Consider the following 27,386-nt stretch of genomic DNA (forward strand, 5'->3'; position numbering starts at 1 on the left):
AAATGATAAAATCCATTAAAAACAGCCAAATCCCCTAAAAAACACTTGTGGCTCCTCATTATTGGTGCACACATTCTTACACATCCTTGGTAGGTGCTAAAGGTCTTCCTTTATCTGTGTGTTGTTCAGGTATTGATATCTATCATTAGAAGTTTGAGTTTCAGGGACTCATGTGATCATCTCTACCCTCTGCCTTATGCAAATTTGCAACTACTTACCTAAGACAAAAAATTGTTTTTAATCATTCAGAGGAGAAAAAAAAAACCACTTCTTATAGAGTCCCTACCATGTTGTTAGGCAGCATATTGAGAGCTTTACCACAGTATCTGCTTTAATTTTTATAAACACTCTATGCAATAAATACTATTATTTTCCACTTTCACTGTTTGAGAAATGGAGTTTGAAGGCCAGGAGTAATTTTACAAGGGCTCTGGTTTCTCAGTGGCCATGATGGGATTGGCATCCAACAAGACTCCAGTAGCCATGCTCTTAACCAGCCTGTAATATGGATTCGAAAATGTTGAGATCACACATTGGGAATTAAGGGAGAGGTTTTTGGACATCTAGAAATTGCATTAATGTTAAGACACTTGCATTCACTCTGCAGCAGCAAGAACTTCCACGCTGACATTGACTGTGTCCTCTGGGGTCTTGACTGGTGACTCTCAAAGATGCTTCTCTGCTTCCTAAGTCAGGAACTGTAGGCTCCAAGAAACTGAGAATTAAACTTTTTATAAGTGACTGTGGCAACAGCACAGCTGTGCTTGTTGTTTACAACACGTATACCCTCTTTTTCATTGCCAATTGTCAAACAAAGGTGTTCACAATTACAGGCAGTTTGATACTCTATATTAGGGAGGGTTCATGAGATCCAGAAGGACCTCTTGGTATGAAAGGACAAGGAAAGGATAACTTGGCTTCCACTGTCTTGGTGCAGATGCCATCCACATTGCTGTGCATCCAGGCTAGTCCTTTGGTATACATAGGCATCCCACTACAGCATGGTAAATAACCAAAGAAGAGCAGAGGGGTTCCAAACTACAGATCTGCTCCCCAAGTATTTCCTGACATATTGAGGAGGCAGTGAGCAACGGTAGCCTAGAGAAAAATCATTATACTGGCTCTGGGTTGTATTTGCCATTTTAATGAAAATTTGTATTTTCCTCTTCTGTCTAGGCCCTTCCCTATGGTCCAGGCTATTTTGCATGGCCATTGAAATCACTAAGAGCCTATCATTTGGAACTTAGTGGCATCTAAGTGTTTTGGTCTTGTTTGCTAGGTAGAAGGCTAGTGTTTTCTGAATGATGTTTGTGTACATTTCCAGGCCCGGGGTGTTAAGCAGCAGGCTGTGGGGCTCCCTGGTTGCCAGGTCATATGTTGGAAAGGCTTCTTTGCATCAACTTACCTACGGTGTTCAGTGCTCTTCCCCGTTTTTCTTTGCCACAGTGGATATCCCAGCCATGAAAGGGACAGTATGGGTAGGCTTAGGTTGATGGTCATGGGGTTGTGCCAGTTAGACCTCTGTGAGCAAGGTGATGTCCTGTAGGTAGGTGACTAGGGGAAAGAAGAGACCAGGTGTGTCCAAGATACAGATTTGCGAAGAAGAGAAAACGGATGAGGAGTTTCCTGAAGGCTCATTAAAGAAATCAGAGGAAGATTGCATGTCAAGAATGCCTTATATTATTATTCTCCAGACGCAGCCAGGCAAATTTTATGTTAGTCGAATGTGACCTGGTACCATTACTAAAGCATCACCAGCATATATTTACGCCTCATACGCCTTTCTTTTATTTTTATTTATTTAATTTTGGTATTTGTTTTTCCCCAGTCCTTCGATAGCAAAAACAGAGTGTAATTAAAGTGGGATAAAATCAGATTTGCTTTGAACCACTTTGCAGTAAGATCTTGCATTAGAGTGACAGACTTATCATGCCATCTTCGCACATATAGAAAATCAAAAGATGAGTTATTTTGCTATTACTTTTTTCCCCAAATCTATTCAATTAAACAGCAAGAGAATTAATTTACTGTGTCGAGTTCTTCTATTAAGGCTGATTGTTTAAGTATACATTAAGCGTTTGCAGAAGAAATGATGCAGCGCTGACCAAATTTGCCTTCTTGTGTTTTTATCTGAGTCAGGGCGTGAGTCAGAACTGAAAGCAACATTTCTTAGGATCACAATCTGGGTTTTTCTCCTGTGATGTTTTTAGGTGGCCAAGTGACAAGTGCCCAAACTTAGGCCTGACTTTTCGGAAAGCATCGGCCTTCTGCCGGACCTGGATAATGGATGTCAAGGATCGGCGACATCGCTCTCTGACCAGGGGGCGGTGTGGCAAAGAGTGTCGCTACACGAGTTCTTCCCTAGACAGCGAAGACTGTCGCGTGCCCACGCAGAAGTCCTACAGCTCCAGCGAGACTCTGAAGGCCTATGACCACGATAGCAGGATGCACTATGGAAACCGAGTCACAGACCTCGTTCACCGGGAGTCAGATGAGTTCCCAAGACAAGGTATGTAGAGCTGACCGCACTGATGGTCCGAGCTGTCTTACATGCTTGCACTGTTGCACGTCGATGAGAGAGGTTGGTAGAAATGGGGAGCAAAGCAGGCCGGCATCAACTCCCCATTAAAGTTTAGTTTAAGAGAACAATCTTCTCATTAACCCATATCAAACTCCTGTGGGGATTATACAAGGGCCTCTTTTGTTCTAGACACTCAATTCTTTGACAATTTGGTAGTTGCTTTTGGAGACCTACCAGGGTAGGTTTTGACAGATGTGACAGACAGCAGACCCTTGACCCCATGAGGGTTATTCCTGAAACCATCACGGATTCTGATCTTGAGGAACATGGAATTATCTGTGATTTTTAAACTATTTTCCTTGAAACCAGCACACAAGCCTCCCAGAGTTCAAATTTCTCCTGCTGCTCACTTTGGGCTTCTTGGTTATATTCTCTTTGAACAAATGCTATAATGATAAAAACATATTTGAACCACACCCCTGATACAATAATGTTTAATTTCTCTCTTCCCCTCCCCAAAAATGTGATGTTAATTCTGAGTTACACATTTTTTTGTTTGTTTTGGAGCACAGGTGAATTCCAATTTCAGTTCCACTGATATAATTCCCATGTACTTTCACACAAACTTAATTTTCATATAGTATTTTGATTTCTTTGGGGAGGAGAATGTTTTCGCTCCAAGCGCTAACAGTTGGCATTCTCTTCATAGTCACTGTCCGTGGAGAATTTTGTTATCACTTGTCATGAGTTGCTATAAATGTATGGACAGGTAGACTCAAGCACAAACAGTCCTGAGAAGCAGTGTGTCTGAGTTGGCTCACGGGCTCCACGTGTTGTGCTTTGTGTACCAGCCTTGCCGTGTATGTGATTTACATAAAGACTTAGCAAAATTACAAGTGTATGCACAAAAATACAGTGAATGCACCAGGAAGGGTCGCTCTGCCTGTGCCAAGGGTCAACGGCCTGCCTGCTGGGTTACGGCATCATGTGTTTATAACACCGATTCTGTAGTTCTTGTTCTATGTCCCTGTCAGTAAATGTTGCGACTAACTTAATTCCTCATGAGATACCTTAGCTTGCGTCTTAGTCCTTTCAGGCTGCTGTAACAAAATACCGTGAACCAATGGCTTATAAACAACAGAAATTTATTTTGCACAGTTCTGGAAGCAGGGAGGTCCAAGGTCAAGGGACTGGCAGATTTGGGGTCTGGTGAGAGGTTTTTCCCTGGCCCACGGACAGCCATCTTTTCCTGTATCCTCATATTGCTGAAGAGGGCAAGAGAGCTCTCTGGGGCCTCTTTTAAAAAAGGGCACTGAACCCATTCATGAGGGCTCCACCCTTGTAACTTATTTACCTCCCCAAAGTCCCACCTCCAAATACCACTGTGGTTTTTGTTTCATGTAAAAAATTTTGGAGGGTCACAAACATTTACTCTGTAGCAGCTTGGAATTCCATTCCTGGTGTCTTAGCTTCCTTAAGTTACTTTACTTATCTTTTATTAGAAAACACCACTTATATGTAATATATATGTATATATCCTATAATCCAGTGGTTGTTCTAAAAATAACATGTTCTCAAATTCTCCTTGTTTAGCCTAGGTTCAACTTTTATATTTAATAGAATATTCAACAAAATCAGTGGAGAAGCAGCTAAAATTGTTTTTCCACTGCCATTGTAGACCCTTGCAGAATACACTTTTTATTTAATCTTCACTCTTATTTTCTGAGTTGCCTTCATGTAAATGAAACACTTTGCAAACAGGGGGAGGGTTCCTTGAAAATTGTTCTGTATCAAATGTGTTTGATCTGTGAGTACCGTCAACAAGTGTTTTACTTTGTTAAATTCTCACCCGACCCCAAAGTGCATGTAGTGGGAATTGGAGAAAAAAATATATATATATGAGGAATCACAGCTTAATTAAGGGAGGGCTTAAATATCCACTATGAAAAATGAGGACACCTACCTGTTATTTCCAAGAGCATCTCTAATACAAGTCTCAAATATTTTGAAAGGTGATGCACGTTCAACACGGTTGAAAGCCTTTCATTTTCTGCTGTACTTTTGGTTTTATTTATGATACTACTGCATACGTTTTTGTTTCTCGTGATTCTGGGCTGAAATGTGGCCTCTCCTACCTAAGTCTCATTAAAGGTACACCCTGGCTTCTGGATCATTGTGCACTGAGCTGTAGATCCCAGATTATTGTTGAAATGTGGATTTGCCTATCACCTTTTCCCTTATTAATATTTACATAAAATGAAACCAAGTGCTTGGGATTTTATTTTCATATATACCTTTATTCTTCCTGTTTAATCTTGTTCCTCTCCATTGATAATAATGGAAGTCGCTTGGCCATATCAAACTGCTAGCTTTGCAATTAACAATTCACACATGCCTTGTGTTGTTATTGAGCCCATATTTGTTTGTGTAATGTGTTTGCATGAATTAAAAACTGCAGGCCAAAAGTAGAAATGAAAAGGCATTGGAAGTATTTGCATATGCAAGTGCAATTCCTTCTGAAGACATCTATGAATTTATGCATGAAAATGTAGTCAGTCTGAGTGGATCTACTTTGATGGGTTCTAAAATTGAACTCTGCAGGAAGTAAATAAGCACATATTTAAGGAGAGGAGGAACAGGAGATGCAATCTGGCAAGCAGCACTTTTTTTTTTTTTTTTTTCCGGTACGCGGGCCTCTCACTGTTGTGGCCTCTCCCGTTGCGGAGCACAGGCTCCGGACGCGCAGGCTCAGCGGCCACGGCTCACGGGCCCAGCCGCTCCGCGGCATGTGGGATCTTCCCGGACCGGGGCACAAAGCCGTGTCCCCTGCATCGGCAGGCGGACTCTCAACCACTGCGCCACCAGGGAAGCCCAGCAAGCAGCAGTTTTAAAGTGAAACCTAGCCACTCCAGAGAGGGTTAAAACAAATTTTACGCTCAGTAATAACAATACTTTTTAAAAACTGTCATGCATTTCCCATTTTATTTTCTTATTCATGAAATCAAAGAGGAGGATCACCTCGGCACTTATTAGCCTAGAGGTACATTAGCAAGGATCAGAGCGGGATCATCTCCTACGGTATTCTTATTTAAAACCCAAGACACTGATCATAAAACAAACGTGCTTCTCACATACAAGCAAGTTTGGCACACACAGTTGGATGACTCTCCAGATGCTCAGAGGGGAAAAGACTTGCCAGCTAGCAGAAGTGATTTGGGGCCAGGGTCAGACCTTGTCCTGTTTCCCCAACTGGCTGGCAGCAAGTATCAAATGTGAGAACCTGCCAGGTCCCAGCAGGAGAGATGAGCCACATGTTCCCCTGAGAAGCTTATGGAAACGCCTGTCAAAGTAAAACTTCTTTGCTTGCTTTCAACACAGAATCCTCCTCTGCCTCCTTCTGTTGTGGGTCTCTTCTCCTACGAAGAGACAATGCAAATTACCTGTCTGGCCTCTCTATGCTGGATCCTCCTGGTGTGAAGGGAGAAAATTATTGACCTTAGGTCTCTGGCCGCTGAAGTCATTAGTAATTAGTAAATGACTAATCCTGCACTAAACAGCATCCTAGTGGTCTGAAAGTTAATGCGCCTGACAAAAGTGACCAGTGGTCTGATCCCTGGGCAGACCTAGTCCCCGCCTAATCTTTGAAATAGATGCCACTTTGAATAATGTAGGTCAGCCAAGTTCCCAGGCAGGTTGTATCAGCTTGTTCTTTTGTACCCTGAAGTTGGGTTTGGAACAGTGTGATACACAAGACATCCTCCCGTGGCTTAGGAGCCTAAAGTTAGGTTTGAGCTCTGCTTTTGCATATTTATGTACCTGTGACTCTGGTCTAATTCTGTGCTTCACCAGGATTACTATCCAGTCTTCAGATGTATTAAACAACAACAATCATAATAACAAAAGGATAATGGCTAACAATTATGGAGACTTTCTTCATGTCAGGTGCCTGTCGAAGCATTTTACTTGTAGTAATTCAGTTAATGTTCAGAGCAATGTTGTACGGTAGGTACTATTATTAATCCCTTTTTTTATGGATTAGGAAACCTAGGCATGGGGAGATTAAATACGTCATCCAAGGTCACAAACATAGGAGGAACTGGAGACAGGTTTCACATCCAGGGAGCTGGATTCAAGAGCTGTGTTTTAAACCATTATGTTTGAGCACTTCTCAAATAAATAAGTAAACCAATGAGAACAAGCCATTCAGCTTCAGTCAAAGGCCATGAAATTCAATGGAGAAACCTTTTAGGTATCAACACCTATAAGCCTTTCTCAGTATAGGAAGTATAATCCCTAATGTTGATGGAACATAGAATGAGCACCACCAGCCTCAGTGCTGATCTAGATTCCTGTTCTTGCCCATTCCCCTCCATGTGCACAACTATCCCAAACTCCCCGGAAGCCTACCTTCCTACAGTGCTTCTCCACCACCCACCCCTGTAGGAGAAAGTTCCCAGTGTCAGTATGTGTGCCAGGCTGTGAGCACTGATTCTCTTCCCTCCCCTAGGTCATTGCTTTTTGCACCACCTCTCATCCCGGAGCACTAACCAAGAAAGGGGTCACTCTCTAAATGCTATTGCTTAGGTAAGCAGAACGGACTGGTTTCTGGGCTATAGCCAAGGCTCAGTGGGCCAGAGAGTTCCGCCAGGCTTCTCATCCCTCTAACAGCCCTTCTTTCCAGTTAGTAGTGCAAGTCCCTTGAGAGGGGGCCAAGATTGAATTCTATCTCTGTACCTCAGGCTGTCTGTTTGGGTCAAGGCTGAAGAAAGAACTAGAGGAAGACTGGATTTTTGAAAGGATGCTTGCATCTCTTCTCTCCATCAGATCTAGCACAGAAACAACTTTCACTAACCCCTTGATACCCTTTAAAAATACATCAACACACACACGTACACATTTGAGGCTAGGTTTGATTTTGGCATTTCATAAACTAATTTTCACTCTTGTGATCTTTAGAATAATTTGGGCAATACGTTTTTGCTCTGTGTAATTTGGCATAGCGTAAATTAAACATGTGCTAATGAGCTGAAAACTCATGAACTACCAGTAAACTCAAGTGTTACCTGTATCGATTCAATTAATGTATAATTGTTGAAGTACATTGGAAACCTGTGAGCATTTCTGTTTATACCATTGTGTTAAAATACTTATTTTTCCACTGTACCCAAAGCAACAGTTAGGTTCTATTTTGAAAACCCCAGCCTTTCAATTTATCTGCCACAATAAACCATTATGTTTTAGGGAAGTTCAGGAGTTTGGTTGGTCAGTATTTGGAAGGCTGACCAGTACCTTGAGAAGATTGCTTTCCATTTATTCTTCCACCCCTAGGCAAGACTTCTTTTCATACCTCAACTGAGAATAGTGTTTTACTTCTTAGTCTTTGGTTGTGTTGTTGCTTTAAAAAAAAAAACCTTTAGAAAAAGAAGGGCTCTACAACATTTCAATGTAAGATGATCTGTTATCTTCTTGCTGGCTAACTTGAATGCTTGTTGCTTCATCTGAAAGGCATATGGGAGAGCAGTTAACAGTGCAGGCCCAGAGTTAAACTGTGTCTGTATCCCAGTATTGCTGTGTTTGATCAGTATGACCTTGATCACATTCTAGAGCACAGACTAGACTAAGTCTTATTTTCTGTTCTTGTAAATGTTTCCATCAATAGGATTATTGGGATCCTTTCTTACGATTATGCATGTATGCTATGGATGTTGTCTTTCTTTTAATAAAGTGCTGAATACATGCTAGCAGTTATGATTACTACTGTTTTAATACTATTGTCAGCAAGAGTGGTGATCATCTTCCCTCCAACCCTTACAATATTGTGTGTGACACAAATCTCCCTTCTTCCCACGCCCACACCTTCGATTTGTTTCCTGTGACTTGCAAAACTTCTGACATCTTCAAAGCCAGAATTTCTCTTCCAGTTGTTGATAGCGTGTGTTTGACTCCCTACGCACCGTACCTTTTGCTCCCAAAGATGAACATAACTCACAGGTTATTTCCCTATTTTTAGAAAGGAATGAAAAATACCATGTAGCAACTGTCAGCTGATGCCAACACACTGTAAGAGTTGCTAGTCCGACAATTTTACAAGTAAAAAGAAGAAAAAGATTGGAAAAATGCTCTAAGGTAGTGTCACTGGATACAATTTTTTTTTAAGATGTTTGTTTTATAGCATATAAATGGCATGTAAATCTTAGGAATGGGTTTAAATTATAAGAAGATTTTATGCATATAAACTCTGGATGAAAATTATTTCATTCTCATCACTCTACATGTAATAATTTAGAGTCCTTTTCACTTAGAGAGTTGAACTTATCTGGATTTTCATTGTTGTATTCACTGCCCTTCTAGGATTACAGTCTTCATGTTTCCCAGTTGTTATTCTTTTGGTAATTATCTACTGTTAATTTTGCATTCAATTTTGGATCTAACTTTCTTTGAATTGTCTTCCTTTTTCTGTTCTTTTTCCGTGGTAATTCTCCATTTCACCTGAGACCTTCCCTCTTTCTTCTCCATGGCACTTCCTTTAGAACAGTCTTGTTTGTACAATCTGAATGTTCACTGCTTCTGTTTCTCAAGACTCTTTGAGTTACAAGTAGGATAATATCTCAACTGAAATTAGCTTATGAAAAAATCTGTTGCTTTGTCTTATGTCATTGGAGAATCTAGCAATACATCTGGCCTCACACTGAAGTCTTTTTTCTCATTCTCTTCACTTGGCTTTACTTTGGAGAGAGATCTGTTGGAAGTTGTCTGTTGATAACCCCACTCTCATATCTCTTCCCTGAGTAGCATCATTGGAAACAGTCTTCTGCAATCATCAGCAGAACATTCCTAAGGAAGATTCAGATGGGCCTGGCATGGGACACATGCTCATTCCTCTGTCACTCTGACTTCAGTTGGCCACGTCTTGGGCTTAGGCTATACCTAGAGGTAGCTTATAGTGAGTACTTTCTAAGCCTGATGGAATAAATGCCATATAGGATATAAAAATAAATGTTCTGATATCAGACATAGGTAAAGACTATTGACTGGCCTGATAATATATGCCTCCAATACTAGTGGCACTCAAGTCTGAAACAAGTGCAGTCTTTCCAAGCTCCCATGTCTGCGTTCCCAACTGCCCTTGGAATATTTTTCATAGAAAATCCAGTAGAGAACTTAATTTTCTTTTCCTCAAAATCTGTTTTCATTTTTTCCCCGTTTTGGGGAATGGTATCATAACTCCTGCCTTTAAGGTAGAATCTTCTAAGACTGTCTTTTTTTTTTCCCTGGCTTCTTTATATCGATGTTCACTACGTCATGACCATTATCTTTCTTATTTTATTTCCAAGTTTCTCATCCCATGGGAAGCTTCCAACATTTCAATGTTGTCCCACTGCTTGACCATTTAAATTGCCTTTTTCCATCAGTCTTTCCCCTGGCATGCCTTTTTGTATCATGGATAGTCTTTGAGTTTCTAAAGCACTGCCTTATTTTTTTTATTAATTTATTTTTGAATTTTTAAATTTTATTCTATTTATTTTTTTTTATACAGCAGGTTCTTATTAGTCATCCGTTTTATACACATCAGTGTATACATGTCAATCCCAATTGCCCAATTCATCCCACCACCACCACCCCCGCGGCTTTCCCCCCTTGGTGTCCATACATTTGTTCTCTACATCTGAAGCACTGCCTTATTTAATAAGGGGTGCCCGCGAGGCAATCGTGTTAAGTTATGGGACACAGCAGTGAATAAGGCAAACATGGTCACTAACCTCACAAAACTCAGCAATCCTAAAGAGGAAAGAAATAATAGACATAGAACTAGATATGGTCTGATAAACAGCGCAAAAGGGAAAATACTGGATGGCTTTGGAGAGGTATCTAACCCAGAATTGTGCATCAGGGGTCCTTTCATACCCTTGAAGGATGAGGAAGAGGTGGGTGATCAAAGAGGCAAGAAAGAGCATTCAGGCAAAAGATAGAACATATGCAAAGATCTAGATGGGACAAAGATGAGTTGTTCCAAGGATCTAAAAGAAGTTCAGGTTAGCTGAATGTGGTGTGGGGACAGATGAGATGGAGTGGGAGAGAGAAACTGGCTCCTGAAGGCATTTCAGAGAAACGATGCTTGCTTCAGTTGATGGAGTATGTTACAGGGAGACAAGATGGTCAGTGAAGTGGGGTAGGAGGCTGTGTTTTATTTAGGCAAGGGAGCCTAGTAGCCTGAACTGGGATAGTAGAGATGACTTGAGAGATGTTGTTGGGGAGCAAAGACTGTTGACTTTTTAGGACCCTATAAAAGTGGAGGCAGGCATAATGTTCTGGATCTCTTGGGCATTGACCGTTCTCTTCTCCTGCAGAGAGAATACTGCCTTCCTGATGCCAAGATTACTTAAAGAGCCAGAGAAGGTCACTGCTTGTAAATAATCTCTTAAACGGAAATGCCTAAGATAGTTAGTTCAAGTTCCCCTGGAATGGCAACACAAGCCAGAGTATAGAAACGTGGTATTATAAGAATTTTGGATGTTTTTCTTGCTCTTATTAGCCTGCCTATGCAAAGAGTAGTACCAGCAACGGAGTACCTCATATGGATCCAGGGCAAGGAAAATATAGGAAAAGGATTATGTTTCATCTGCTGCCCTGTGTGACCACAGTACATTGCTCGTTTTCTCTTATTGGCTAAATAAATCAGGAACTCATACCAGATGTGTGTGTGTGTGTGCCTGAGTGGGTGTTTCATTCCTGCCAGTTGGTAACTTGACTAGCAAAGCAGAGGATGCTGAGAATATGAAATCAATACTTTTCTGGCAACTGAGGGGGCAAGCAAGATGAGGGAGGGAAGAGGAGTCCAGGACATTGCCGAAGTTTCTGGTTATGGCAACAGACTAAATGTTCCTGCTCATAACCGGGGCTTCAAACAGAGGAGGGGCTGGTTCGTGGGTTAAGATAGGATGTGTAGCTGTGGACCTTTCGAGTTTGAAGTGCCCTTAGGCCATGCACGTGTAGATGTCTAATAGGCAGTTAAATGTACAGCTCTGAAATTCTGCTGAGATGCTTGAGCTGGATAGAGATTTAGGAGTTGACAGCTAATAATTTTATGGGACTTGGTGTGATCAGCCAGGAAAGAATATACAAGGAGCATAGATAAAGGGGTTCATGTGAGAACACAGGCAATCAATGGACAGGAAGAGGCCGAAGATCCTGCAGAGAGAGTAGAAAAAAACTTACTTTCCTTTCGATGCTCTACTTAGTCTAAATTTGACTTAGCATTCATTCCAGGTAAAAATAAATAAAACAGCACCTGTCTTATTTCCCACTCCACTTCCAAGCGTTGGCTTCCTTTTCATCCCCTAAATCAGAGGTCACGACGTCAAGGCGCACAGGCCATGCTTGGCCCCTAGGTGGCCTACAGGTTGCGTTAGACGTTTAGAATGGCATGCGCATAGCCAATCCATTCACGTTCCCGTTCGCTACAGGGGCCCCATCACTGCTTTTTATCTTAGTACCCGTCCTCCTCTTCAGTCACTTATGTTGCATGCCAGGGCCCTCTAGGCTGTTGCCATTGAGAAAGAGCATGAACTTTCCCGTGTCCACACTCCTTCCTTGTAGAGTATCTACCTGCCTATTCCAGATCTGTTAGTCCCACAAGGCTTAACCTCCGGATCACCTCTGTGGAGAGAGCTCAGCCCTCAGAATCCTGCTGGCCCTTCCTGACTGTTACTGTTGTCATTAGCTCTTTATGAGTGACTCAGCCTCCCCAGCATGTGGATGCTAGGACTCCTGTGAATAGGAGATAAACAAAGTGCTTTGCAGCTTTCTGTTCTGACTGGTGGAGGCTGCAACAAGAGAATTTATTTTTATCAGTGGCTTGTTTCCTGTTCTAATGAGAAGAATTTAAAGCTCCATGACTCAGAAAAGGAATCCACTTAGAAATCTGGGTTGTGTTTCTGTCCAGCAGGACAGTATCAAATCTCACATTGTGAAATGCCAACCTGCAAGAGTTTTCTGCAACACACTTGGACGCACATATATTGAGTTTCACTACCATTTGCTTTTTCAGAGTATTGGCGATCCAGTGATGCTATTGGCTTTTCTAGGCTGGTGCTACATACTGCAGTCCTGTCTCTGCAGGGACCTACTATGTCATACGTGTAGGGAGCCTTTGGTGCAATGCGATTGGTGACAGGATATAATTCCGACCGGAAGCTTTAGAAAAACGGCACTGTGAGAGGTCGAGTAATTAATTGCCTGCGTCTGTCTCAGGATGCCTTACAGTCTGGGTCCAGGAGGGGTGCTGCCCCACCCGTTGATGAATCGTCATGCTGATAGTATCAAAGGAGACATTACATTTTCAGTGTCATAGTTTTAGGTTTTTAATTTAATTTTCAGCCCTGGCAATTCCAGAAGCATCCCTAGGGACATATGAAGAGGAGGGGGCTGGTGTCTATCCAACATGAATTCACGTTCATTTCTTGAGCACCTTAATCGGCACACGTATCTCACAAGACCTCTTTTTCTGCTGCAGCCAAACTCCATCATAACACCAAGTTACTCAGTATTCCTCCTGCTTTCCTTTCCACTCAACCTCAAGTCAGATCTACTTTAGTAATAAATCTCTGCTGGGAGCCGTCAGAACAAATACTGAGTGTGTGCAAAGATATTAAAATAAGTGCAACACAGACTTATTTAATAATGTCCAATAGCCTTTTATAATATTTGGAATATTTTACCAAAGTTACTATGAGAATTATCTTTAACACATTTTCTCCAGGATAGAAAGATCTTTCTGGGAATGGAAAAAAAACAAACAAACACACACACACAGAAAAGTCAGATGGGCTCTGTTATACTCTCAGCTGAACCTGTTATTCTTCTCCCTTTTCCAGATCTTTTTCTTTGGCCAGAACCACCAAATGTGAAGCTTCCCTTTGTTCACCCTGATTTCTGAATAGTAGGCATCGGGCAGTTGCTGTCCCAGTGGGATGCATTTTATTTTAAAAATAGTTTGAACTGCCTCCTTTTCAATTCCCCCTCTTCCATGGCCACCTTGACTGTATAATAGGTGCCTCTCTGTCTCTCCTTGTACAGTTCAGGTCCACTCCACATATGGGGAATTAAAGCGCTCAATTTATTTGCAGCACTGTGAACCAAAATGTTGAATTTATTTAGAGAGTCATTCCAGTGGATTAAATTTGTTTCTGTGGATCTATTTGCTGTAGCTGGAATATTGACAGAAGAGAGGAATATTACTTTAATGTCCTCAAAAAAAAAAAAAAAAGATCCAGTCAACTGCAGGATAAATATCCATAGCCCCCCAAAAGCCCTCTCAAAATGACTGCAAATTCAGGTGACCCCATCAACTTTAAAAAGGTCCCCGTCCACCTGGGAACCTCGGGTTCAAATGTTCCTTAGTTCACAGTGGCAATTCAGTTAAAGCTCACACTCTTGACCCCCATTTATATTGGTTGCAAAAGCCCAGCCAGGAGATGACCCAGTTAACACTTTGTGCTTCACAAACCGAGAGCTTGAACAGCAGGGAGGCTACAGCAAAGTGCTGAGTTGTCCTAGCTGAGCAGTGAGGGGACAGCAAGTGGGGCCACCCCCTCACTTCATTTCTGTTTCTGGACCAGTGGCAACTCATCAGACTCTTCTGGGGAGTTTTGAAAAGTCCCCATGCCCAAGCCGATTCAATCAGACCCTCTGGTGGGGGAGTGGAGGAGGGGTGCAGAGTTGGATATAGGCATGAGTATTCTTAAAACTGTACTTTTATATAAATGAAACATCTCAAAGGATTGAGTGCAACAGGACACAGACTACAGATTGTAACAATTTCTTTGGTAACTAATAGCATTTCAAGCTTACAGGGCTTTATGCTTAGCATAGTGACTTGGAATCTCACTTTTCATGCAGAAGCCCCTAATTCCAGTTTTAATAGCACCTCATAATTCTTAGAGGGTTTTGGTTAATAAATGCCATGTAGCCAGGAGCGCATTACCTCATGTTTCCGAACCAGACCAATAATGAGCAACCATTTGACTCTGTATCAGTTATCATAGGTCCCTGGTTGCCAGGGTCCACCTATTTGTTATGAGTCAGAAGAAGCAAAGGGACTGATTCTTCTAGAACCCCTGCTTCTTGTTGTACATTTTGTTAAACATTAAAAGCGAGGTTTAATTTGAGCACCTGGCTTGGAATGTAGCACGTAATCAATTAATTGTGTCAATTGATCCAACACCTTCAATGTCAAAGCAGTCACGACAAATTGAAACCTACCCTCAGAAGAAAGACAGCCAGGTTACATGTATGGTGAAAGGTGAAGCCAGTGAGGAAGGATAATGTTAATATTGGGTTCCTACCTGCTTTTCAATGTGAATATTTATTGAGCCTGAGAATAGTTCAAGTGAGGTTGAAAGTCTGACACTCACAGGGAAGGTAGCATATCAAGAAACCAAGCAGACTGGGTTTTCACCCATGTGTCACGGTGGAGACTGTCCTGATTTGGACTGTGCCTCTCAGCTCTGGTAATTTGGTGCCTTTGGGAATTCAGCTCTAGTGTTGTTAGATCTTCCGACTTTTCAAGAAAAGTGAGAAATCTGGATTTTATTTTCATAAAATTCTCAGATTTTATTTTTTATTTTTTTTTGTGGTTCACATTGCTTCTTTGTTTTAATTTTATTGGAGTATAGTTGACTTACAACTTTGTTAGTTTCAGGTGTACAGCAAAGTGATTCAGTTATACATGTATTCATTCTTTTTCAGATCCTTTTCCCATATAGGTTATTACAAAATATGGAGTAGAGTTCCCTGTGCTATACAGTAGGTCCTTTTTGATCATCTGTTTTATATATAGTAGTGTGTATATATATGGTAATCCCAAATGTTGCTGGAATGGCCACTCCTGGGGCAGTTTAAGTAGGCTCTGCCCACATGCTGGCCTCATCTCCTGCCCCGGAATTTTCTGATGATAAAGTACTGAATGCCGTTAAGGACGGGGACAGTGGAGTGTAAGAATGTCCACCGTTGGCAGCTGTGGGGCTCCCTTGACCAATAAGTTCAGAAGCCAGTGGATAGGAAGCTAAGGATAAGTGCCCCTCCCCTTCATCCTGAGAAGCACAGCCTAAGGTTCCAGCTCCACCATCACTAAACACCCACAGCAATGACCAACTCTATGACAGATTCTTATATTGGTGCTCCCTCCTGTCCTGTTTTTTCATCCTGTCCTTCACTCTTGTTCCTTTGAACCACTTCCCAAATAATATACTTGTTCACAAGAATTTTTCTCAGCATCTGCTTTCAGGGCAAAGTTGGTTAAGGCCTTTGGCAGCTACATCGTTTTAAGCATCGTCATGTAGGCCAAAAGAAGACTATCTATAGAAAAGATGTAGCTCCTGAAGCTGCCAGCGTAGGACTTCTTAGCTGGGAAACGGCTGATTTAAAAAGAAGGCGTTGAGCTTGTGATAAAGATGTGGCTTGGTACTTACTAAATTTTAGAAGGTTTGTGATTTGGTTTTTTGGATTTTGTTTGCATAAGAAATGTACTTTTCTTTCCTGTTTCTTTGGTTGGTTGGTTTTTCAAAAACTTTTAATAAACTTTTAATTTTAGAATAGTTTTACATAAAAGTTTTAAAAATACAGAGTTGCCTGGTTGGTTGTTTTTTGTTCTTGTTGTTTGTAGTGCATGTGAGATTCCTAACTGCATGCCTAACAAACCTGATATTGCTCTTTCCCCTTAGAAGCTATTATATCAGATCTCAGAAAGTGCAGAATAGCAGGCTTACCCTGCAAGTTCCTTGAGGACGAAGACAGTGCCTCATTCAACTTTCCGTCCCCTTTAATACCAGCCAGAGTGCCATGCACGGGGACATTTAATAAATATTTGTTGAACAGGGGATTCCCATCACACATTAGAATCTGGAGGGATCACATCCGGTCCCTAAGCTCTGCCCGCAGCCCCCACATCCCCTTTTCACCTCCCCACAGGGCAGCTTTCCCCCGTGTTGTTTCGGTTTGGCCACGGCACATTGGGAAAGAACATCGGAAGGCTCAGGTTTTTTTCACTCAGGGCTGGCTTTGCGAGACCACCCCCCACCCCCTCCCCCACCACATTCTCAGGCATGATCAAGTGATCTTGGTGCCACACCAAGCCAGAGCTGCCTCTTGGCCACCTCTGGTACCCGGAGAGCTTTCTAGGACGTGCCTGTGCCATGCATGTCACGATGTGTTTTTAGCCAAACCCTGAGTGAAAGCCAACAAGTTTTGCTTCTTTTCTAGATCCTCTAAGCACACATCCTGCTTATTTACTGGGTGGCTAACAAAAACAGCAATGTTAACACAAGCTATAATTTCAGCCTCGGTTCTCAGAAAACCTTTACAAGGTCCTTTTATTAACCCTTTTCAGGAAACACAAGCAACTTGATCACAAAGCCATAAAACATAGAAAATTAATATCTGTGTGAACAACTTAACTTTTGTTCAACCTTGGTTTACATCTCAGGAGAATGATTAGTCGAAGAACGTTAAATTATGCAGTAGCTTAAGCTACTTGCTTTCAGTCTTTAACAGAATTAGAAGAGTTCAGCATTCTATGTACGGGATTCAGCACATTTTATAAAGGGACTGGGTCAGGAATGAAATGAACAGAAGCCACCTTCTTTCATAGAGTTTTGTCGTGTCTTGTTTTTTTAATTATAATACTTTCTGGTTGAGTACTTATGAAGTACCAGGAATTCTTTCATGCACCATACATGTATCCATTCAATATCTCCCCAATTTTAAAAGTGAAAAAACAGGTACAGAGATCATAGATGATTAAAGCTAAGTGGACAGTGGGAATTCACTGGAGGATTTTCAGCTGCAGAGCAGTATAATATCATTTACCTTGTAGAGAAGTCCCTGGCTTCTCTGTGGGAAACAGATCCTAAGGTAGTTAGAGAGGCAGCAGGGAGAATAGGTAAAAGCCATCCAGGGTTGCTCAAGGGAGAGAACATCCAGAGTCCTACATGGGGTTCAGGTGTGTCTGATGGAAGTTTGGAGTCTCTGAGTTCAATTCATACATGAAGGTAGTAAACTGACCCCTTGTACTAGATTTGCTGAGTTTCGGATATGAGCAGTGGACATTTCATAGAGCACGATGAAAGCACATTTCAATTAGATCTTGGCCCTTATCCATAAGTCTTACTTTCTGGATCAGAACGGTGGGTCCAACCCTTTTGTTCTTTATCTCAAACCAGGTGCCCTCTGCTAGCCTCTACTCCCCTGCCCTCTATACACAATGAGTACTGAGTTCCTACTCCTCAGTCACCCTTAGAGGAGAGTGATTCCTTGGCTTTTCGGAGCTGATTTAATTCTGGTATATCATAGTTGTTTGTTTTTTTTTCCTTAAGAGAGAAGAATCTTTTTTTTTTTCTTTTTCTTTTTAAAGACCAGACAATCCTCTGTCATCTAAAAACATACCCATCCCTGGTTGTATGGCCTATCACAGCTTCTTGTTCACAGGTAACTTTCATAGAGAGATGCAGAAATACCAGCTAAGCCAAGTGTTGAGGAAACAAAGCAAAGAAGTGGCTAAGAGCTCAGCTTGAAAATTTGCCATTTGCATGACTGACTTAGCCCCCAGGCCAAGCAATTATTCTGAAAACTCTGTCTTTTTGGAATTTTTTGTCACCATCATCCATTTCCCCAATTCTCTATCACCATAGTACTCTCCTTTTTGTCTAAGACAGAGACAAAAGAGTTGTAACAATAATGTTAGTAGCTTAAATGTACTGAACAATTACTGTCTCATCATAACCTATGAGCTTTGTACATGAAAATCATCACTACTCTTAAGGACTTACCAAGGTTTAGAGGGTTTAGTTACCCTACTAAGGACAGGCCCCTTGTATGTAAGGAATGGAAGAGAACTAAACTTAAGCCATCTGATTTGAGTGGCTGCTGTTTGTAGGGGCTAGAAAATGTTTGTTGATTGACTATGTAACAAGCATACTTCCCTCTACACTTGCTGGAGGGAAGAAATCAAATCCAAATGTTGAGATGGTCTGAACAGCCAGGCTGCTGAGAAGCAGAGTATCATTACAGCTATTAAGACAATGCAGAGGGTTATTTTGGTGTTCAGATCTGTGCAGCCAGATGGAAATCATAGTTCAGGCTTAGTGTTGTCAGACAGCAGAGGCTTTGGGCCAAGGGGAAGGCATGGGTGAGTGATTTTTGACTGTTTATCTCTAATGTGTGTGGCCAGTGTCACTCCCATCTCTGATGGCTGTGATTTATTCTATTATACTGTCAGGATTAAAACACCTTAGCAGGAGAGAAATAAAGGGAGGGATACAAATGCTGTGTCATTGATGTGACAGATGCTATTTCTCTGGAAAGCATGGACGATGAGGGCATGGAAGCTCTCAAAAGTGCCACGGCCGGAGAATACCAGAACCAGACAGACCCTTAGGGACCATCTGTTTCAAACCACTCATTTGACAGATAAGAAAACTGAGACTCTGGGGCTTCTGTGGTGGCCAAGATCACATAAGCCTCTAAGTTTAGAGCTGGACCCCTAGTTCCCACCTCCTAGATCAGTGTTCATCCCGCTCTGTCATCAGCTGGTCAAGTTCATGGTTCCTTTCCCTAGATTCATTGAGTAGAGTTTTACATTATACTTATGAGTTTTACATTCTACATGAAGTAAAGACTCTGTCTATATTTTAACAAGGTTAAAGAAAAGTAGGAAGCATGAGCTGGAAATTATTCCCTTTGCTCTGCAGTATCCATGCAAGTATTATCATTTAAACCCCAGAGCGGTGGTCCTTAGCTCTCCTCCTTGCTATCTTTTTTGGCTAGCGCCTTTCCATTCCCTGAACCAAAGGAAACCCTTTGCACCTCCTCATTCCTGTTAAGTGATGAGCTGAGCCATTCTTTGCCTGCTGTAGCCGCCAGCTCCTTGCTGTGTTCTCACCCATCCTTACCTCACGGTCTTCATCTCCCGTCTCTCTCCCGCTGTTTCCTGTGTGAATAGAGAGGCTGGATCAGAGCAAGTCAGAGTTCCAGCCTGCCAAGAAACCCCAGTGCCTGTCTCTCCACCTCCTGCCTCCCTCCTCACTTGTTACTCTCTGCACAGATTTTCCAGCAACTCAGATATTCTGAACTCCTTGAAATCAGTAAAAGGACCCAGAATTTGAAGCAGAAAGACGTGGCTCCATGCCTAAGGCAGACCTCGGGGAGCCACGTGATGCTGGATGAGTCTTAGGTCTCTCTGGGGCGAAGTGTGTTCCTCTGTACAATTGGTGTCTTAGTCCCTACTCCAAAGTGTTATTTGGGGGGTAGTCTTCATTAATGGTGAAATACTTTGTAAACAGTGTTCGTCACCACCAGATTGTTACTGTGAGTGAAAATCCTAGTGACAAATGACTTTGGAAATGCTACAGTTCTATTTGCAAATCCCCATAAGCTCGAACGCATTCACCTGTTGACACAGACCTCCTGTGGGAAAATCTGTCCCAGCCCAGAAGGCTGAGCCCAGGAACCCCCAAAAGCTGTTGGATCTTTCGGGTGTCAGAGAGTGCTGTGTTTTCCTCTAGCCTCACTGCCCACCAGCGCCATTCTGTGTCCCCCCATAAACAGGGCCAACTTCCCAACTCTGAATTCTGCTTATCACTTAGTGGAGAGGTAGCATTTCTTGTGGCCCAAATCTCACCAAGTCTCCCATGTAAATATACCATCAGGCTCTGCCTGTACTCTTCTCTACGAGATAATGCTGCCACGGAATTGGTTAAGACCGCAGCGTTTAGCGATTTCCATTTCTCTAGGCACGGACGTGGACACCTACATGCAAAAGTAGCCCTTGAAAGACAAACCAAGGGAACCGATTGCAGAGACGAGGGTGGCAGCAGGGAGGTGGGCATTCCTGATCAGTCAGAGCTCAAACTCATCTAAAGCGAACCAGCCACGTAGTAAATGGGACATTTAGAGTTGTCTAGAGTTCTAAACTATCTAATTTATCTAACTATCTAATTTATCTAAACTATCTATTTATCTAAACTATCTAATTTAAAATCTTTATCTGTAAGGGGGTGCTTTGAAATTTAAAAAATCACTTTTCTAAGAGAATGTTTCTGTTGCCCCTAATAATTTTCCTACTTTGTGTCCCTATGCTGAGGCAGGTAAGCTTGCCGTGGATGTAGTACCGCAAAGAAAAATGGGAGGGACAAAGACCGCTGTTGTCCCTTCTCTCTGATCCCAGTGGGTTGGTACCAGCATAAAAGGAATCTTTTCCAAAGCTCGAACTAGGGATGGATCCCTCAGAAAAATGAATGTCTGTAAACAGCTTGAAAACCTCATCCACTGTTTGCTTTATTTTCACCCCCATTCAAACCTTAGGGCTGTGAAAAGGATTCGAAACCTCAAATCCAGGCTAGTTACTTTAAACCATAGGAGATCACTCAGTCAACAAACACTTACCTATGGCTGGCTTTGTCACTAGTTTTGTTTGGGAGCTGGGGATACAGACATGAAAAAAGGTATAGTCCAAGCTCTCAGGAAATTCACAAGTCCATGCCAGAGAGGTAAAAGGGCTCTATAATGCTAATATCAGACAGAAACTACCCCGGCCCACAGAAGCACAGAGTATTGCCACAGCAGAAGGGAAGGCTTCTTGGAGATGGTTGAGATTTTGCAATGCGAGTCAAGGTTGAGTTTGCTGAAGGTTTCCTGAGATCCATTTAGGTTTGCTCTAGTATGAACTAGATTACTAAAATAGACAGAGAAAATAGCATCCCGATATTTAAATATATGATTACCCTTTCTTCATAAGTACTTAGCTGGAAGTGTCTTAGGATGAATACTAAAGCGCCTATCTGTGAATGTACACCATATTGGAAACAGATTTACTGTCCCAAAGTGTAATGCTTACTCAGCCATCTGATGAGATTTGAGCACTGAACAGTTTGAGAGGGATGCATAGAGCTGTTTTATTACAAGATGCTGTTATGAGTTATAGCAGCTTTCCTTATGCTATACGGCTGTCGCCAAACAAGTTACATGAATATAAGCAGTTTTATTTGCAATTTTTTGCTTACATTTTCTTAGCGTATTCCGATTATGGCTTCTCACAGCCCGACTCATGCTCCTGTGGCAGTTCCAGTATATTGCTTTATTCAGAGCCAAAAGGAGCCTTTAAAAATATTTGTAGAAAGTTCTCCTCTGAGTATGCAGTGTTTGTGTTTAATGGATGCTATCACCTGGCACTTGTTTAAAAAAAAAAAAAGAAAAAGAAGACTTTTCACTCTTGAAAATATGTGTTTATTTCAGAGCAAACTTAATAAACACATTAATTAGCCTCTCATTTGATGCAGTTTTGGCAACCTCTGAGTAGGAGGTTTTGTGTTTTAGAGGAGAAAAATAAATAGCATTTTGAGTTTCATTTGATCAGGACAGAATCCAAAACAACTAAAATAAGAAAGAATTAATTTCACATGAGAGATGTACACCAGGCTTGGTTGTTACATACACATTATAGGCTGGAAAATTAGTGATGTTGATTCCCCTTGAATGTGTGAAAGTAAATCAGAGAAATTGATGACGTTAATAAAAATGATAATAACAGTAAATTTGTCTATACTAAATGCAAATAATTGTTAAGCTGGCACCCGAATGAACCTTAGACAGCTAAGGACTTAGTTTCAATCCCATTTATTTTTATTTTATTAAGTATCTTTTTAAGCAGATTGTTATTAATAATTACAATCAATATGTAGCATACAATGCTCAGAATTCAGCGTCTTCCTTCATTTTGCTGTTTATTTTTGGAAAACAGTGTGTTCATTAGTGCTTGGCTTGGCCCAGTGTTTGAGAGATCCCGGACATTTGCACGGGACTGCGTGCATAACCAAGCTGCAATGGCAAGGTGGGGAGGGCACAGGCTGCTGCATGGAGTTTTGCATAATTTAGGGGATCAGTCTTTAAGAATCTTTCAAATTACTAGCGCTGGATTTTTGTTTTTCCTGTATGAAGGAAATTCACATCCATTGTAGAGAATTTGTAAATAAATATATAAAGAAGAAAATTATAACAACCTATTATTTTACCTCCCAACAGTAATTACTATTATCATTTTGGAATATTTATTTTCTAGTCTTTTAGCTGTTTATGTATTTGTGTAATGTGTTTTCAAACTTGGAATTATATGTACTATGTAGTACCCTACTCTTTTTATTTATTATGTCATGAATGTTTTCCTTTTCTTAAAATATTCTTCTGAAATAAGTTTTCCTTAACAGCTAGCTGTGTGGCATTGTCATATGGATATACCCACACTATGCTTTTCATTTAATCTTTTTCTTCCAGTGGAATTTTAGCGTTCATGCATTTTTTATTACAGTGCTTCAGTGAACATCATTCTACATAAATCTCTGTGCATGTCACTAATTTCCCCTGAAAAACTTGTATTTTAAATTATGCTAATGTAGAAGGAAAAAAGAACAAGTAGGCTAGACTTTAATGTAGGTTTAAACATTTAGGTACTTTTTAAAACAAAATTAAAATTCAACTTACAAATCATATCCCAATGTCATATTTTATAATGTATCATTTTGTTGTAATGATACTTGGCTAAACCAATTTTAATTTGTATGAGTATAGGGATCCTGTGTCATATTTCTCTAGAGCCCAGTTAAGGAGGGGGTCTGTGAGGTCAAATGACTACCCCTCAAACCTCAGGATTTTTGTAATGGCATCCTAATTGCTAAATCCTATGAAATTTAGGATTGTAACATATGGTTGCAGGATATACTTTTAATTTCACTTGACCATACACATATATAGTTATATACATATGTGTATAAGCATACACATACTAAATCTATGTTAGATAAATCACACAGAACATACTACATGTATTGAACACATTAAAATATGTATTTATATATCTGTGTTCATGAACATACATAAAAATCATATTTATTAAATGTGTGTTATATTATTTAAAGAGTTTGCACATAGAGTTCGGTGATTTGATTGGGTTTGGTTGTGATGTATTTTAATCAGATGGTCATTAGAACGGTTAATGATAAATTCTATAGGTCGTATAGTAATCTGATCTACTGTTAGTTTCTATTTGCCCTAACTATAAAATATCGCTGAGAGTTTATCTCTGAAGGAACTCCTGCATCCTGGTCCAAAATGCACAAACGCCAGAACAGAAAAGATGGAGTCAAGAGACAAAGGCAGGGATTGCTGGATTTTTCTGTCTCATTTTGTATGTGTCTGTGGGAAGCTTTCCACCTATACAACAAATCATCCCTAGGGAGGACAGTGTCATGATATGAGAAAGGAACGAAAAATGAAATGATGTCTGATTCCCAAGGGAAAAATAGGTCTTATGTGAAAATTAATCTCAGTGTGTTACAACAGTTGCTATATAAACCTGAACAAAAGGAAAAAAAAAAAAAACCTTGTGAGAAGATGTTTTTTCCCACTGAAGCTATCTTTCATAGCCATCTCTGTAGTTTTGTGGGGCACTACCAAGGTGTTGCAGTATAAGGGCTCAGACGCTGTGCAGCCAGCACATGTGCTGCCAGATGGGACCCTGGCAAGAGGACCACACTGTCCTCAGGAAGCCTCGACCCTTTACCCAAACTCTGACACTAATTTACTTTCATTTCCTTGGCAAGTCAGTTACCCTCTTTAAGTCTCAGTTTTCTTCCCTAAAGTGAGGCCAAGAAACATGAATGATCCTTAAGACCCCTCTCAGATCAGTGTATCTAGTCATAATTAATTTCACAATTAATTATTAATACCACAGTGTGAGAGATCCGATGAGCAAGACCGCAACTATATTTAAATGTACAGATACAGGTGAGTGCCATTTGGAGTAAAGAACCTCCAGATTCCCCCCTGCGAAAAGAGTTTCCTTTCTCCTCCACCTACTTCCTGCCCTGAATGTCATTTTCATGCTCACCAAGATCCTCTACCAGATTATGACATTCCTCTTCTTTGATCCAAGTGGATTCTGTTTATAAATATTGAATGATTGACATAGCTTCCCAGTACTGCCTTACAGTGGCAAATGGTGTTATAAAGAAATTTGGCATTTTGGAAAAATTCATATGGATATTAATTATATACAGGAGGAGTCAAAAATATCTTTCCTTACGTTTTTACTTCTCACACTCCTGAGGAATTGAATGTTTGTTCTCCTAGTATGCTTATCAGTAAATTCTTAATTTTGTTAAGGAAAAAGAAACCCAGGGCAAGTGCTTACATTATCACCATCATCTGCTTGAAGCCTGAATTTCATTAAGTAGATGGTTAATAAAATGAGGAATGATGTATCACAACTGCAATGCTGTGTCTCCCAAAGTTAATGAAGAGTTATAATTTGCTAGGCGACAAATTAAAAGGCTGTTAAAATGGTTGTAAGACTGTCAACAGATTTAGCAGCATTCCAATTAAAATAGTGCATTAAAGAGAATTAGAATCTTGAATTTGGAGAAATGAGAAAATATGTTTAATATGTGATTTAATATAGTTGGGAGCCCCAGAATCTTTACATAAGATGAGATGGGTATCATCTTAAAGATGACATGACACAGTTAACAAAAAAGTGGAACATCACTATCTAATACAGTTTCACAGACTTGTTCAATAATTTGCTTGCCTCAGACATTAAAATTATGTTTTTTTAAGTTGTAGAAATAATATTAGAGTAATAATTATCTAATATATAAAATATATTAGTATATGCATATTATATGTATAATATTAATATATATTAGTAATATATACATTTTTATATCACCCACTCCTAACAAATCATTGACTTTCATTTTTCCTTTTGATACTCATCCTTCTGGATACATAGAATAGTTGATAGAACAGAATGCATTTTTACATAGGATAGTCACATTTTTACATGCCTTTTTTCAATTATACTTTAGTCTTACTTATCTTCAATGATTTCCTTTTTAATCACTGAATGCCACATATAGGATTGAGGCACTAAATTTGGCTTAACCGTTCCCTGGATGTTAAGTAATTAGGTCACTTCATGTTTCAGTAAATAATTTTGTATTTACTTACAGTAAGTTTCTAGAAATAGGATTAATGGGTGAAAGAGAATGGACTCTTCTGTGACTCTTGAAACATCAAATGACTTTCATCATTTTACACTACCACCAGTAATTTAACTATGGTTGTAATTCAGCTACAGGCTGAACAGCGTTAGATGGCATCATTATTTTATGATTTTTGCAAAATTAATAGGTGAGATGGTACCATATGGTTAACTTATTTTTAACCAATCTGCCCCAAGAATTTCACTGGTAAATTAGATAACATGACCATCTTTCTCTACTAATTTAGCTTTCTAAGTTTTATTCTTTGACAAGTGGTAATATGTAAGGTGGCCTGCGTATGACGCCATAATTTTCCATTAGCAGGTTTTTGAGATATTCATGGAATTGAGATTAAGTTCAAACAAAGGTAGGCATCTGTTGCTAGGAATAATAATATTTAATATAGCAAGACAGCAAGTGTTTAGAAAAGTGTTATAAAGTCAATAACAGGCATAGCGAGGATGATTTTTTTAAGTGGGATTAAACTTGAAAATTGACGCTTCCTAATTAGTATTTCAGGAGCTATAAAATCCCTCCTATTCTAAAACAAAGAAGAGGAAGAAACAGGAGGAGAGAGAGCACTAACAAACAGCACATAGATGAAGTGGCACATTCCTACCTACTCTCTATAAAATCTAAAAGCTCTGCACACCCTACTTGCCACTCCCTATTCCCCTCTATCCTACCTCATGCCTCCTAATCTGACATTTACTGATTAATATATTTGGCTGTATACCCCAAGAAGGTAAGCTCCATAAGGGCACGGACTGTGTGTGTGTGTGTGTGTGTGTGTGTGTGTGTGTGTGTCTTTTGCTCACTACTATATTCTTAGGGCTTGATAGAACAATGCCTGCCGCATAATGAGTGCTTCATAAACACTTGCTGAGTGAATGAATGAATGAATGAATGAATTGTGGAATATCAGAGAAGAGAAGTTGCCCAAACTCTAGTTGATACATCAAACCTGATACAAATAAATGACTATTCCAGGATAGAGTTGTAAACAAGGAGATGCAATATTGGGACCATGCAGCAAATGATGGTGACAGAAGGCAACCAGTGAAATAGAAGATAAGATTGGATCCTGTCTGCATCTGTCTAAGTGTGTCTTCATTGCTTTCTGAGGAGGGATTGAAGATAGATTCCAGAAGCTCACTGTATATTATTATCAGTTAGGCAGGGATATACACACATATCCACATATTCATGTGATATATCCATGAATACACATAGCTACAAGCATATATCCACATAAAGGCACATATCTACACACATACATGCTTCTGTGAGTGTATTGTTTAAGTTAACTTGAGTAAACTCTGCAGGGGGTATCCTGGTGAGTAGAATCAGTTCATCTCAACTAATATTTTCAAATCTTTTAAAAGCCTTTTAAGAGTGTCTTGAGATACTGCAATGGAGAGGAGCCTGGAATAACTGAATTTCAATTGGTAATTGCAGCTCAGGTTCTGGTGTTCATACTATGTAGGCCAGAGTTAGAGCATCCTGTAAAGAGTTATGCTTTCTTATGGCTAATGATGCTTTTCTGAGAGCTCTGCACACAGAGAGCACAGTCTGGTGGGGCTCCAGCCTTTCTCTGCACTCCCTCCCTATTACCAATGTCTTCGTATGTCTCACTCTTCTTCTCATCATTCATTCGTTACTCTTTAGCCTGTTTTTTCCATCACATCTAGGACTTGTAGTATCCTTAACCTTAGACTGCCATCTCACCTATAATTCCCCTAACCCAGCAGACTTCCCTAACTTAAAATGGCCAT

At 40.4% G+C, this 27,386-nt stretch overlaps 1 protein-coding gene across 3 annotated transcripts in view; it reads left to right on the forward strand.

Moving 5' to 3' along the window:
* The window catches only part of TENM2 (teneurin transmembrane protein 2), a 1,209,082-nt gene that overhangs the window by 210,608 nt on the left and 971,088 nt on the right, over nucleotides 1-27,386 (forward strand). For 2 of the 3 annotated variants that reach the window (XM_029218182.1, XM_029218184.1), the window contains exon 1: nucleotides 2,284-2,509. In XM_029218182.1, the coding sequence (XP_029074015.1) occupies nucleotides 2,284-2,509 (226 nt within the window). Of the gene's footprint in view, nucleotides 1-2,210; nucleotides 2,510-27,386 lie in introns of those variants that run through there. The other variant, XM_029218183.1, reaches the window with a different exon arrangement.

This window comes from Monodon monoceros, unplaced genomic scaffold (genome assembly GCF_005190385.1).
Source record: "Monodon monoceros isolate NGI ecotype Baffin Bay Population unplaced genomic scaffold, NGI_Narwhal_1 Super_Scaffold_12, whole genome shotgun sequence".
NCBI lineage: Eukaryota > Metazoa > Chordata > Mammalia > Artiodactyla > Monodontidae > Monodon > Monodon monoceros.